Source organism: Saccoglossus kowalevskii, chromosome 9, assembly GCF_978046115.1.
Source record: "Saccoglossus kowalevskii chromosome 9, keSacKowa6.1, whole genome shotgun sequence".
In the NCBI taxonomy this organism is placed as follows: domain Eukaryota; kingdom Metazoa; phylum Hemichordata; class Enteropneusta; family Harrimaniidae; genus Saccoglossus; species Saccoglossus kowalevskii.
The window spans coordinates 40,328,244-40,342,406 of record NC_140649.1 but is presented as its reverse complement, the minus strand read 5'-3'; the positions used below and the strand labels follow the sequence as shown (position 1 = coordinate 40,342,406).

The 14,163-nt window shown below is 36.4% G+C and overlaps 2 protein-coding genes across 2 annotated transcripts in view; both read left to right on the top strand.

Moving 5' to 3' along the window:
• Window positions 1–2,502: 2,502 nt before the first annotated feature.
• LOC146739202 (uncharacterized) lies at window positions 2,503–3,912 on the top strand. Its single transcript, XM_085504099.1, has one exon. The coding sequence runs from the start codon at window positions 2,503–2,505 to the stop codon at window positions 3,910–3,912; it is 1,410 nt and encodes a 469-aa protein (XP_085360225.1).
• A 328-nt stretch (window positions 3,913–4,240) lies between these two features.
• The window catches only part of LOC102805200 (ATP-dependent RNA helicase DHX58-like), a 58,379-nt gene continuing 48,456 nt past the window's right edge, over window positions 4,241–14,163 (top strand). Inside the window, exons 1-6 of the mRNA XM_085504098.1 lie at window positions 4,241–4,353; window positions 4,735–4,883; window positions 5,950–6,090; window positions 6,450–6,785; window positions 10,010–10,213; window positions 10,673–10,885. Coding sequence (XP_085360224.1) covers window positions 4,241–4,353; window positions 4,735–4,883; window positions 5,950–6,090; window positions 6,450–6,785; window positions 10,010–10,213; window positions 10,673–10,885 — 1,156 coding nt within the window. The remainder of the gene's footprint in view (window positions 4,354–4,734; window positions 4,884–5,949; window positions 6,091–6,449; window positions 6,786–10,009; window positions 10,214–10,672; window positions 10,886–14,163) is intronic.

Sequence of the window (14,163 nt, the reverse complement as noted above, 5' to 3'; positions counted from 1 at the left end):
CAACAGGTTTTTCTTGTTCTGCCATTTCATTGTCGCCCTAGAACTTGAATACCGTTGCCAGTATAATATAATAATAACTTCTCGAGCACATTAGAGACTATGTGAACTAGTGCGCCTAACTTTTAGAATTTTGATTTGTCTACTGGCGTTGCATCTATCTTGAGGACAACACTTGATTCACTGAACACCATGATCCAAAATTTGTTTTTTTTTAGCATCTACCTTGTACATGTACGTATAAAACTCCATGAAGTTTGGGAAGCTCTTTGTGATTGGTCATGTAATTTGGTTTGCCACCTTTGATTTCTTTTAAACAGGAAGTTGTTTTTTCTAATGCCACATTTATCAGATTATTTTGAAATTTTCCATGCTGTATCTTTATACTGAACTCCATCGGACAGCAAACACATAATTTAGTACATTTTTTATCAGTATTGTGAAAAATTCGGTTAATTTAGGATAACTCAGTTTTCTGGGTAGGGAGAGCGCCCCCTATGTTAGTAGTTTGGGTAATGTATTTCCCATCGTCATTTGCGGCCCGCCATCTTTGAGTTGGCTACTTTTTCGTATGTATTCACAATCACAATCCGCCTAATCTTCATGGATCAACGTCCACATCGGCATTGTTCTACTTGTCAAGTATCCTTACGCAATCATCGAGGACCATCAGGGCGACTTTTGCAGGAATAACACCAGCAACTCGTTCGATTTTCATAAGATGGCTACTTCAACTCCTACACAGCAGGACGACGAAACATGCATCACATCGCCACCACTACAAGATAAGTTAACTGAAACTCGCAAACTGATCCATATTTGGAGTTTAACAACTTCTCAGGACAAAAAAGATATGCTGGAGGCTCTTCGTCAAGAAAACGAACAACTGCAAATTGAATTACAAATCGAGGGAGAAATGGCCAAAAACGAAGCTCTCAAAAGCAAAGCCAAGAAAACAAACAGTTCTAAATCCAAAGTGAACATTGTTGACATAAAAAAGACAGTAGTGTAAAGAAAAAAGTGCATAAAGCGAAGAAAAAGTTGCAAATAGTAGAAACCCATAGCTCAACCGATTCTGAATCTGAGCAGTCGACAACATCATCCTCAGATTCCAATGGTGATACCTTAGCTTAAGATGTATTTCACCCTAAAATAAAGAAAAAGAAGCCAAAATCAGGTGCTGCAAGAAAGTCTACTGACCAAGTGTTGTACATAGTTCCATGGCCCCATGAGTTTACAAGTAAACTGGCTACACATGGTTCAAATACAGATGAGTTGCCATACAACCAACTGACCCTCCCAGCATTGACAAGGGGCGAAGTTTACGTCATCTTTCACCAAGAGCCTGAACAATACAAGCAGCTAAGAGCCAGTCACCTTACTGACTTACTGCACTTGTGTGAGTTGTATACTTGGAGCGAAGTCCGCAGTTACCATGCCGAAGTACTGAAGGAAATAGAGAGAGGTTTACAAGGATGGAACGGCGACTTTTCGCATATTAAGGCAAGATGTCTCTTTACTAGGCAGCATAAGAGATCAGACACGCTACTGTGGCAACTTCCAAAAGGGGCAGTGCAGGCATGGGAGTGATCGTCAAAACCAGGCTGGTGAGACAGAGTTCCATATTTGCCGCCCGTGTTTGTTCATACGCAAAGTCAAGGCCACACATTCAGCCAAGGACTGCCTACACAAACCAAAGGAATGACAACAACATACCAATATACAAAATAGTAGTGACAGTTACATTAATCACGATCCCAGCAGTACCATCACCGATACCTCAATTGTATTACCCCCTCATAAACATTTTGTTCCGCGTTGGACTTGGTTTCCCAGGACCACACAAATACATCACTTCACAATCGTGTCCCCGCATTGGACTCGGTCCCCCAGGACCACACAAATACATCACTTCACAATCGTGTCCCCGCATTGGACAGCACCACCGAAGAGCAAACCATAGTTACCTGGTATGGAACATGTATCCCCTCGATGGATACCAACACCGTTGTCTAAAATAGCAGTAGAACACCAGACCAATCTATTGGGCACTACAACCAAAATACCCACAAGGACACAGGTGATGATATTGTAGGGTCTAACAAGGTTACGCCAAATCGTTTTAACTACCCATTATACACTGTACAAAACATTAAGAAAAAACACCTTTATTTAACCAACACCAGCATTATCGAACCACCAACTATCAGCTGGCCACCAACATCCACATTGAATTTTGACTTCTTGTGCAAAGCACACACAGTTATCGTGCAATCAGGCAAGCCAAACTACCAGGATCAGCGAATTACCGTGTCATCAACATTCAATGTAGAACTGTGGCGTACATCGCTACACGATTATTTTGATAACATTATCGTAGACTTTCTGCAATTTGGTTGGCCAATCAACTACACAGATAGCGTGTTACCCCACACAGTCAAGCACAATCACAATTCTGCAGTCAATTTTGCATCTCATACTGATTCATATATTGCCAAGGAAACCATGCTTGGAGCGCTCGCCGGTCCATTTTCAGGCAATCCACTATCACTACCATTGGCATTCTCTCCACTATCATCTGTACCAAAAAAAGGGTTAACTGAAAGGCGAACTGTTATGGATCTATCTTTTCCAGCAGGAACATCAGTCAACGATGGCATACCAAATGACAATTTTCTTGGTGATCCATATAAACTTCGGTACCCATCAATTGACAACCTGATTCAAATTATAAATCATTATGGTCAAGGTTGCTTATTGTTCAAAGCTGACATACGGTGTTGCTACAGATGGATTCCAGTCGATCCCCATGACTATCATCTGTTAGGTTTGGCATGGAGGGGATTACAGTTCTTCGACACCAAGCTTCCATTTGGTCTTCGGTCAGCCGCCATGGCATGTCAAAGAACAACAAACAGGCTCATGCACATTTATCGTAAATTGGGATACCAGGCCACTAACTACATTGATGACTTTGTGGGAGGAGAGGCTCCAGCGCATGCACAGAAAGCCTACGACTCACTCAAAGACACAATTACTAAGTACGGATTTGAGCTGTCAATTGAAAAATGCTGCCCACCAACCACCTGTCTAACATTTTTGGGAAAACAATTCAACACAATAAAGATGCAAGTTAGTATCCCAGAGCAAAAACTCAGTGAAGCAGAAGAGCTATTATCAAAGTTTTCACTTAGGAAAAAATGCACCAAACGAGAGCTGCAATCACTCATTGGCAAGCTGGCATTTATAGCAGACTGTATACATCCTGCTCGACTATTCCTGTGTCGCATGTTGGCACTCCTTCATAAGACCAACAATAAACATCATCACATTAAACTCAGTGCCTACTTCCGTAGGGATGTATCATGGTGGATCGCATTCATGCGCTGTTACAATGGTGTCAGCACAATTCCAGAAACTCTGTTCTCAGCACCAGATATGCGACTAGCTACGGATGCATGCCTTACTGGTTATGGTGGCTGGCTCCAAAACCACACAAGTGTTATTGAGTACTTTCATACTGAATTTTCTACCACAATGCTTAACATGCCAATAGCCGCACTGGAGCTGACAGCCATTCTGGTTGCACTACGCCTATGGGCAATGCAGTTATCAGGAAAATCACTCATTATATACTGTGATAACCTAGTCTCTGTTTACATCATTAACTCTGGGTCTGGCAGAGAGGAGCAGTTACTTCAAATCGTGAGAAATATCTGGTTGATAACGGCAACGAACAATATACAGCTAAGGGCAACTCATCTGTCTGGGGTGGACAACAGAGCAGCCGATCTACTTTCACCGTGGCACCAGCACCAATCCCATGCAGTCAATTTCATCAGCTCTATGTCACAATTTAAACTGGTAGAACAACATGTGCAAGAACAAGATTTTATAATTAACCATAACATTTGATTTGTTTCAGGTAATACAATAGAGGAAATAAAAGCTGAAGTTAAAACTATTTCAAAAATCAGCATTCCGCCCAGGAACTTACAAACACTTGCACTGCCAGCTACATTCATACCTTGCTTGCTCCACCAATCTAGGACTTGAACCATTCCCAGCTGCAGAATTAACATTATGTATATATGCATGCATGCTTTCGCATTCATTCAAAAGCACTAAATCAATCAGAAACTATTTATCTGGTATCAATACCTGGCACAAGCTTTTAGGTTTTTGTAATGACTGTTTTCACAGCATCGACGTCAAACTTACCCTACGGGGACTGGAGAAAACTATGTCATCTATGCCGCATCAGAAACTTCCAATTTTACCAGAACATTTATTAGCTATGAGACAGTATTTGGACCTTAACAACGAATTTGATATAGCTGTATGGGCTTGTATTTTGTGAGCCTTTTTTTCATTTCTTCGAAAGTCAAACATGGTACCTACGTCACGCCACAAATTTGTACCGCAAGAGCAACTCCGTCGCATGGACATCTCATTTGCAGTGCAAGGTCTAATGTTACACACCCAGTGGTCATAAACACGTCAGAAACACGACGTTTGGCATGTTATTCCTGTAGCTAAAATACCTAACTCGGTCATTTGCCCTGTCACTGCATATTGTAACATGTTAATTCACATCCCTGCCTCAGCGGCCTCACCTGCCTTTGTATATTCTCATTCAGGATCTCTCACTCCTCTTACTAGTCATACACTCACCCGAAAATTTAGGTCTTTGGTCATTGACATTGGGCTTGACCCTTTAAACTATACTGTCCATAGCCTGCGTAGGGGAGGAGCTACTTTAGCAGCAGCTGCAGGCGTCTCAGATCACCTCATAAAGGCACATGGTGACTGGAAGTCTTTGGCCTACAGAGGCTACATAGCTCTTCCTCCCTCATTTCGTTTTTCGATCACCCAGGCTATGGCCAGTACTTTCAACTATTAGACAGTTACCTTAAATCTATTTGAGCTTTGATTAGCAATTTTAAGCTTGTATTTTCAATCCCTTGTTGCCTAGCTTTTAAAATTGTATTTTTTTTGTTCTGTACAGCACACACATACATCACACACCAATAACACACACATTCATACAACACATTATTTTACATCTTTTTGGCAGTTGCTTCGCCTTGGCCTGGGTGCTTTTGTGCTATTTTTGCTGTTCACTAATAAAGCACCACCTTTTCTGCCAAGATGTTGTAGTGTATTTTGTTTCAGTAATTTAGTAAATTTTTTTATCAGTATTGTGAAAAATTTGGTTAATTTAGGATAACTCAGTTTTCTGGGTAGGGAGAGCGCCCCCTATGTTAGTAGTTTGGGTAATGTATTTCCCATCGTCATTTGCGGCCCGCCATCTTTGAGTTGGCTACTTTTTCACCCATCCCTACCACAGACCCAATTTTTTATATTTATTTTATTTTTCTTTAACCTTTACTGTTCATTCCTAGTTTTATTGTTTTTCTCTTGCACCTTTATACTTGTATTTAGTTAAGCCTGGGTGCTTTTGTGCTATTTTTGCTGTTCAATAATAAAGCACCACCTTTTTTGCCAAGATGTTGTAGTGTATTTGGTTTCAGTAATTCAGATCAGTCACTTATTATGCTGCCATCTTGAATTTTCGCCAAAAATGTGAAAATCAACTAAATACTTGTGTAGCATATTGACTATAGCTTACCAGTAATTCTTACAAAAAATACAATATTTGTGATCAGTCACATGTTTTGGCCACAATCTTGGATTTTTGATAAAAATGTCAATTTTGAGCACTTGTTTCTCATGAATTCTTCAACTGATGAACTTGCTATTTTGCATGCTGGTAGCATTTACATTTTACATGTATGACCTAGGCATCTTCTGAGAAAATAAATACATACATGTATAAGTGGGTACATATTAAGGCACATACATGTATAAATATATATTCAGCATTCAAACTTTGGACTTGACAAATCTACTGTTCAGCTGAAAATAAAAACTTGTTATATTGTATTTCAGAGGGAATTACTGATATTTATAATATACAAAAGAACCGTACCAATTCTGATGCAGTTGCAGCTCTTCTCGAGAAACTGTTCAATTGTTCAGAAAGAAACCCTGGATGGTTCCGTATATTTATGGATTGTGTTCGTGAAACAGGTATTGTTCCTAACAGTTTTTATGTAAAAAAGCGTTCATGCTTTCATGAAATTCACTGTTATTATTTCAGCTATAAACATAAAAAAAATTTTAATGCCTGGTTACACTAATTTGTGTCACCTATCTCCATTCCATCATAATATTCCATGTTAACAGAACCAGCTTATATTCACAACCTTTAAAAAGTCGTATTTTTGGATCACAACAAGAGATGCATGGGCACTAATTTCTTTTTACTCATACATGATACATCAAGTCAAGATGTGTTTCAAAATGGCTGACAGTTTTGTTCAATATATTGTATGAATGGGACTGTGTCATATGTCATGACTTGTTTTTCATTTGTTGTTTTTTTGTAGATGTACATTTAGCAAATTACATTGAAGATATAGGCAGCACTGATAATCTGGATGACCTTAATCATTTTAAGCAACTTGTGATGGTTTATTCACATCAATTACAAGACATCAATCCAATGGAGATTCTACCAGAACTCGCCTCAGTCTTCAGTGATACTGACAAAGAGAATATTGAGGCTGAACAGAGGACTTGTGGTGCCCGACAAGCATCCATGGTTATGTGCTGTAGATTGGTGCAGAAAGGTGGTGATTGGTTTCATAAGTTTATTGATGCCTTGGATAAAGTTGGTCATGCTGAAATTGCCGAAGATCTTAGAAAGTCAATTATTCATAAAGGTTGGTACATGTATCAAGTCTTATTTATTTTAGATAAACAAAGTCAATACTGACTTAGATGTATTACCACATTTTTCTATGCTTCTCCTTATTCATGAAGGGCTTGAAATTAAATTATAAATTTCTGAACCCTGTGTCCCAAATCTGTTCATTCTTAGCATGTGCCTGGTAAGCTTAGTACATAGATGATCTGGGATAATGCGCAGTACTGTTTAGTTTTGATTGAAATCTTGTGCATACTAATTACCTAATTTGCATATTAATTACTCAAATTTAAGCATTTTCACCTTTTCTCAAGAACTATTGAACACATTTCATTAAACCTTGATACATACACATGTAAATGCTTAAGAATAAGCCATATACTTGTTCAGTTTAGGATTAAATTTTATGCTTACTAATTACCTAATTTGATCCACAGATTCGATTACTTCATGGTTGAAATCCATGCATATTATTTACCTGTTATTAGTTTCATATGTGTTTCTTAATATGCATGACTGTAATGAAATAAGTACTATTGCAGATAGGGACATGCCACCAGTGCTATAATTGTGTCCGACAAGATATGACCAAAATATCAAGTCATCATATATGGTCATTATTTCATTGAATATTTATAATTGTTAAACCATAGCTATTTGGAGGAGTCATTTAATACATCTAATTTCTGTTGACTAGACCAGCCATTTATTCACTCTCATTTATTAACAATGCTTTTGAACCGTAACTTTATTTTTGGCATGAATAACATTTCCCCTAACTGCAACAGGAACTATGTCATTAATAATGACTTATTACTTTTGGGTTTATGTACATCCATAATAATTACCTAATTTACATAATTTATCATCACATTATTATGAATCATACATATGTGCCTAGAAATTATACACAAACTAATTAGTTTTGGATTGAATTATATGCAAAATAATTGCCTTATTTGTATAATAATTTTCTACCTATCTCAAAAAACAATTATTGCATTTCAATAAGACTTGGTACATAAGTGCCTAGGAACAATGCTAAAGACTTGTTTTAGCTTGAAATTTGAGCATACTAATTGCATATTATGCGTAATCATCACATATCATTGAAGTTTGGTTTATAGATGCTCTTGGGTAATCCACAGACGTGATTAGTTTAATGTTGAAAAACATGCATATTTAAATTGAACTTGTGGTAGAGGTGCATGTTCTGGAAAAAATTAATTAGACTGAAAACCACAGATGTAAAATTATTATAAACTTCAATAATGGTGATCACATTGTTTTTACACCGTGCATCTAAAATATCAGACAAATATCAGTTGCCAAGCTTCTTGTTTGAAAGGCTAATTAATTTTTAGTGTCTCCAATATAGCACACAGGAGATATTTCTAAGCTTTCTTTGATTTGTTTTTAGAAGTAGGAACCAAACATGAATAACACACAGTATGGATAAATCCTGCTGTCAACTGCAAAATATTGTTTTGGACATGTATTTCTACATGGTTTTTGATATGTATGTACAACGTAATTATTAAGCAGATTCTCATAATTTTAAAATTCTGATCACATGCACATGCTTACCTCATAGTCTACACATGTTTATTTAATGCTTAATATTATTTATATTCTAAATAGTCTTCAGGCATGCCAGTTTGATAATGAATATAACATATTTATTTGTTTCCATACATGTAACTGATAGTAAGTGGTCATGATGATATTGTGTCACTTGCTACAGCAGTACATGTTTATAATATAAGTAAAGAGTATGAAACTCCACTCAGTTACGATCACATACTTTACTAAAAAGTAGTTTAGTACAATTCAACAAAAAATATGGGCTTTACAGTGGAAATCAGTGGTGAAGATGACATCATAGCGAATTGAATCAAAGTGTCACCAAATCAAGTAAATATTTGAATGATGCAATTGATGGTTTACATGTACTTCAATATATCCCTAGCTGCCTCTGCCTTCTCTACTTCACTGCCGAAAAATAGTCTCCAGAACATTTGATATACAATTTCTGTTCCGCCCACTATGAATTTGCATACCTCTGGCCTTTTAAAAAAACTTCTAATCATGTAAGACATGTCAGTACAAAAGGTCACCCACTTCAATACATAATAAATTTACATGCCCATATTTGTCAACTGGCGATAGGTGATTCAAACGCCATAGAATCATGTAGGTGTTTGACACTGCATTTCAGATATTTGATACTACATTGACATTGTACTCATACTTGATCAGTGCACTGTAAACCATTTTTTTTCATGTTATTTGACATACTCGGTATGTGCACTGTTTTGTTATTTCACCCCCTTCCTTTGTAAATACATTTCTTGAATATTGTAAAGACCAAGTTTGCTACATGAAGATTAGTTTGAACGGAAACTGTGTCACTTTCAATGACTTTCGTTTAAATCTAGTATACAGCTTTACAGTACTCAAAGCATGTAACTATGGCATTATATGCTTTTAGAAACCTACCGTAATATATAGGAGAATGTGATCTTATACTTTTATTATTTGCTTAAAATTAGGTTGTGGAAGTTACAGTGAACCTCCAAAAAAATTGTTTTGCAGGATTGGCCATTTCTTGCTGATCATTCATTGTATGTTTTTTTATGTTGGAATTTGTATTCCCTTCGTACATGTATTCCTGGAGATATAGTCCAGGGATTGCGTTAACCCCGTATTTTGCTCCCCTGGCTCCAATTATTGAAGAGGGACCCAGTTTTTCAGGATAACATTTCTATTTCTTAAAATTTTGTAAGTGGGACTCGTCTTTCCGAGACACTAGCGCAAACCCTGATAGTCGATCAAATCTTTTGAGACTCATTATCATGGATGCGTCCATTATCTTGTAGCCATGAATAAAAATCAGAGACGTTATTTTTTAGCCCATTTTGCGGTGAACGGATGTTGATTTTTGTTTGTCAATGGTCAGTATTTAGTTAAAAATTAGTTTCCGTAAAAAAACAATTGTGCCAAATTGTGCATTGATAACTAGTGAATGCTTCAATTAGTATGAAAATTAAATTAAATTAAATTCAAGTCTATCAAGGTACTGTCGAGTGTTTACCAACAAAAAGGTTTTTTAAAATAAATAGAAATTAAGCACCAAATGCATCACACGCTAGATTTGGACCACTTGATAAAAAAAATGCAATATAATGATATGTAATCAGATATTTTTTTTTTCTCCCCCTTGTCGTTATGTTAAATCAGGTGAAGATGGTGATGGACATTTAAAAGACAAGAAAGCAGAATCAGACACTGCAACTCATACCGTCAGCTTTAGTTCAGAAGGAGAAAACAAAGACTTGGAAAGTGAATATGTGAATGATGATGTATTGGATGGTAATGGTGATATACACAATAATGATGATGGTGATAATAATGTTATTGAGAAGTATGATAAAGAGGGCACAGGTATAGATTTTCTATGTTATAGTCATGATACTGTTACAACACTGTGTACAACCTTTAACATGATTAATTATCAAAGGCAATAGTGCAATCAGTTGGTTCTTTCAAAACCTACTGTCAATCCCAGGGATTGCACCAGGGAATCATGTGACATGTTTGTTATTTACACCATTAATCTGTCACTTGTTTGCCATTTTAATCCACAGTAAACTGTCGTTGTATACCGCATAGCTATAAAATTAAATAATTTGACTATAGTTTAACTTCACATGTGATTGATTTGAAATGTTATCTTCACCATACAAATATTTATCTCATTTTCTCAAGTATTCTGTTCTACAGTTTTACTAGAAAATATAACTCAAATTAAAAAAAAACATTTGTCATTGATATTAAAATGTGTGATCAAAAAAGTTTAAGCTGTGTAATCATTTGAATGATTCAACATGTAATTTGTTACAGAAAAATGTGGAGCTACAAAAAAAACTGGTAAAGATGGATTCAATAATGAAACATCCGCTGATGCAATGACTGTAAAACTGCGCAAATATCAACACGAATTGGTACAACCGGCCCTGGAAGGCAGAAACACAATCATTTGTGCACCTACAGGTTGTGGAAAAACAATCACAGCATTATACATTATGAAGCGCCATCTAGAGAAAAAATTCACAGGTACTTTTATTTTTACTGTAACCACTTTTCTGCAGTCATTGAAAATCAAAAGGAATGTTATGCAAAAGAATGAGCATAACACAACAGTCCATATGTACCTTACTGTTCCCTGTCACCTATCACAAAACAGACGCATATTTTTCAAAATACCTTTAATCATTACCTGTGGAAATGTCCAAAATTAACAAAGAATAATTAATGGGAATAATTCATTGCATTCAAAGACTTGATTTGTATTATATTCTCATCAGCTGTTCTATCAGGACGAGTACCGCAAAAACTAGAAATATTCAACCATCTAATTATTTACCAAATTTGCCTAATTTATTGTTTTCTAAAACTTCAACCAATCACAAAATTGTGCTATTTTTAGTTCTCTGATAATTTGGTTCATTTCATCTTTTTGAACTAAAGGTTTGACTTTGACTTGGAACACAAAAACAGTTGCTCTGATGTATTTAGTGTTAGGGACACTTGAAAAATCACAACATCACACAAACAATCTTCTACTACAGTGGCAGACCGGTACACACAAAACAACATTTCCAAAGTTCTAAAAGCATTGCTCATTTTTCAGTCAAGTTTTGATACAAAACATGTTATTTCTTTTATTTTCTATAAAATATATGCAAACTTTAAGTTAGTTTATTTGTGAAAGAAGGTTTTAGAAAACTTGATCGATTCCAACAAATGCTGAAATCTACCATGTTTTCTTGAACCTGAATTGACCTAGTTTTTTGACCAAATAGGTCATTAATGCCATTAAACAATCAGAAAACCGCATGATACTGTCATCAATTTCTGGAATCTGAGCACGCCTTTGGAATTTCAGAAGTAAATTTCAATATTATCAAAATTATTTTGCTGCATCTTTTAAAAAGGTGCACGTGATTAGCACTTTTTAAAAAGTAAAACGAATTTGTATTGCTCACTAATTACAAGCAGTTATATCAATATTGTAATGAATTCAATAGAAAAGTTTTATGTTAAGTGCACATTTCATTTTTACCTTGTCCGTATCATCAAAGATTACAACCTAGAAAATATGCCATATACGAGTGGTAAAAACGGCATATGCGAGTGGTAAAATGTATGATTTGCGAGTGGCAAAAAGGCCTATGCGAGGGGTCAAATGTGTTGTTTACGAGTGGTAAAACAAAGGCCAGGAAAACGGGTGTATGCGAGGGGTGAAATGAGTCATTTGTGAGTGGTAAACATTATCCGTTGGAATGCGTACGGGACCTCGGTACTACAGAAATGTCAGTTTGGATTCGTTTCTGTATAATAACGTACGTTCAAATGCGTTTTATCATGATGGTAAAATCAAATATTTACCATGATTAGGAAATGGTGTGTACATGGTTGGTTAAGATTGGCATTATGCTGTTAAAGCTTTTACTTTAGATGCGATTCATATATAAAAATATTGGTTGCAAATAGGTGTCAACGCGATCTAGTAGCCTAGATGTCAACCGGCGCACGCCACCCGGTACTCAACATTACAGTCGGCCAGTGTACGCGGATAACATTGTGAAGGTCGCAAAAAAATGAAGCTTGAACTACTATTTCCATGTAGTGCTTTTTATTCATTTGAGTGTTTATATCAAAACATAGAATCGATGTTTGCTTTTCACACTGCACAGGAAACATGACAGCACAATCATTTGATAAACGTCCATGAAGGTGTCTTCATGCATGAAACAGCCATCACACTCCACATTAACATGCGAAATGTTTTCTTTGTTTCGGTAAAATTAGTATGAACCCGTGGTCTGCGTTAAAGAATCATAGAATTATAATTGTAGTCAGTAAGAACGGGTGGTCACTGCTACAAAATGTATTTCAACAGAAGTACGATATGGTTGTCTGGGTTTCTTTTCCTGATTGCGCTGAGTCTTTGCGATTTGTATAATTATTGTTGTTTTCCCCCAAGGAGAAGACAAGCCGAAGGACCATGAAGCTAAATAGAAGTCCCACGCATGGACTGAGTGAAAGAAAATATTTCTAAGGCTAAAATAAAACCCAATATTACACTTCTTTGTGTATTTGTCAACTGTGCATATATTTGATATGACAGTATGTTCGTAAATATCTAGAAAAATCTCGTTTGTCTTAATAATTTCATTTGTTTGGAATGTCTACCGATCGTGTCCCAATAATTTGTTTGGAATATAGATCCCCGTTGGTTTCTCCAAACGGTCCCGACGTCCGTCATTCAACACAAGCAGCATTAATTTATCATAATTATCAAAACTACAACAGAGCTAGAGTTGTCACAGTGAAACAGCCTCCTTAAAATCGGTGCAACTTCAACTATCCATTTCTCATCTTGGAATAAAAAAACAATCTTACCAATCGCAAGCTTTATTATTGACACCTATTTGCTACCATTATTTTTATAAATGAATCGCCCCTAAAGTAAAAGCTTAAACTGCATCATGCCAATCTTACAACCATGTACACATCATTTCCTAACCATGGTAAATATTTGATTTTTACTATGATAAAACGCATTTGAACGTACGTTATTATACACAAGCAAATCCAGCCGTTGATCAAACTGACATTCCTGTAGTACCGAGGTCCCGTACGCATTCTAATGGATAATGTTTACCACTCACAAATGACTCATTTCACCCCTTCGCATACACCCGTTTTCCTGGTCTTTGTTTGCTCACTCTTTTCGAAACACCTGACATCACTTGGTTTGTGCCTTGAGGTCCATGTATCTCTCTCACCGATTTGACAGTGTGTTGTTTGTTTTGTTTGTGTGTCCCCTGTGTGTTCGGATTTGTAAATATTGCCTTTTGACATTGATTGTTTGGATTATAGTTGGGTAATGTTGCTTGGATTTTTACCACTCGCAAACAACACATTTGATCCCTCGCATAGGCCTTTCTCCACTCGCGAATGATACATTTTACCACTCGCATATGCCGTTTTTACCACTCGCATATGGTCTATTTTGCTACTTGCGACTCGCAAATTGGTACTCCCATATGGCATATTTTCTAGGTCGTACATAGCTCAAAGGAAAGGAAAAGGTATATTAAAGGGAAAATATCTGTCGTTGCTGTTGTTGTTGTTAATAATTGTCAACGTGTACCCAATAACTTTATTAATACTATTCGAAACTGTATCAAACTTGGTCACCTAATTCATCAGTATAAAATCATGTTCTGTGTGAAAATATCATGCACAAATTTAGAAAGTGAATTTTGACTGTTTCTACTTGACTGATTACTGGTGATACACATTCAAAGATCACTGGTCCCAGT

Coding starts and splice junctions, on each gene's coding strand:
- LOC146739202 (XM_085504099.1), top strand. CDS start 2,503: ATGCTTGGAGCGCTCGCCGGTCCATTTTCAGGCAATCCACTATCACTA.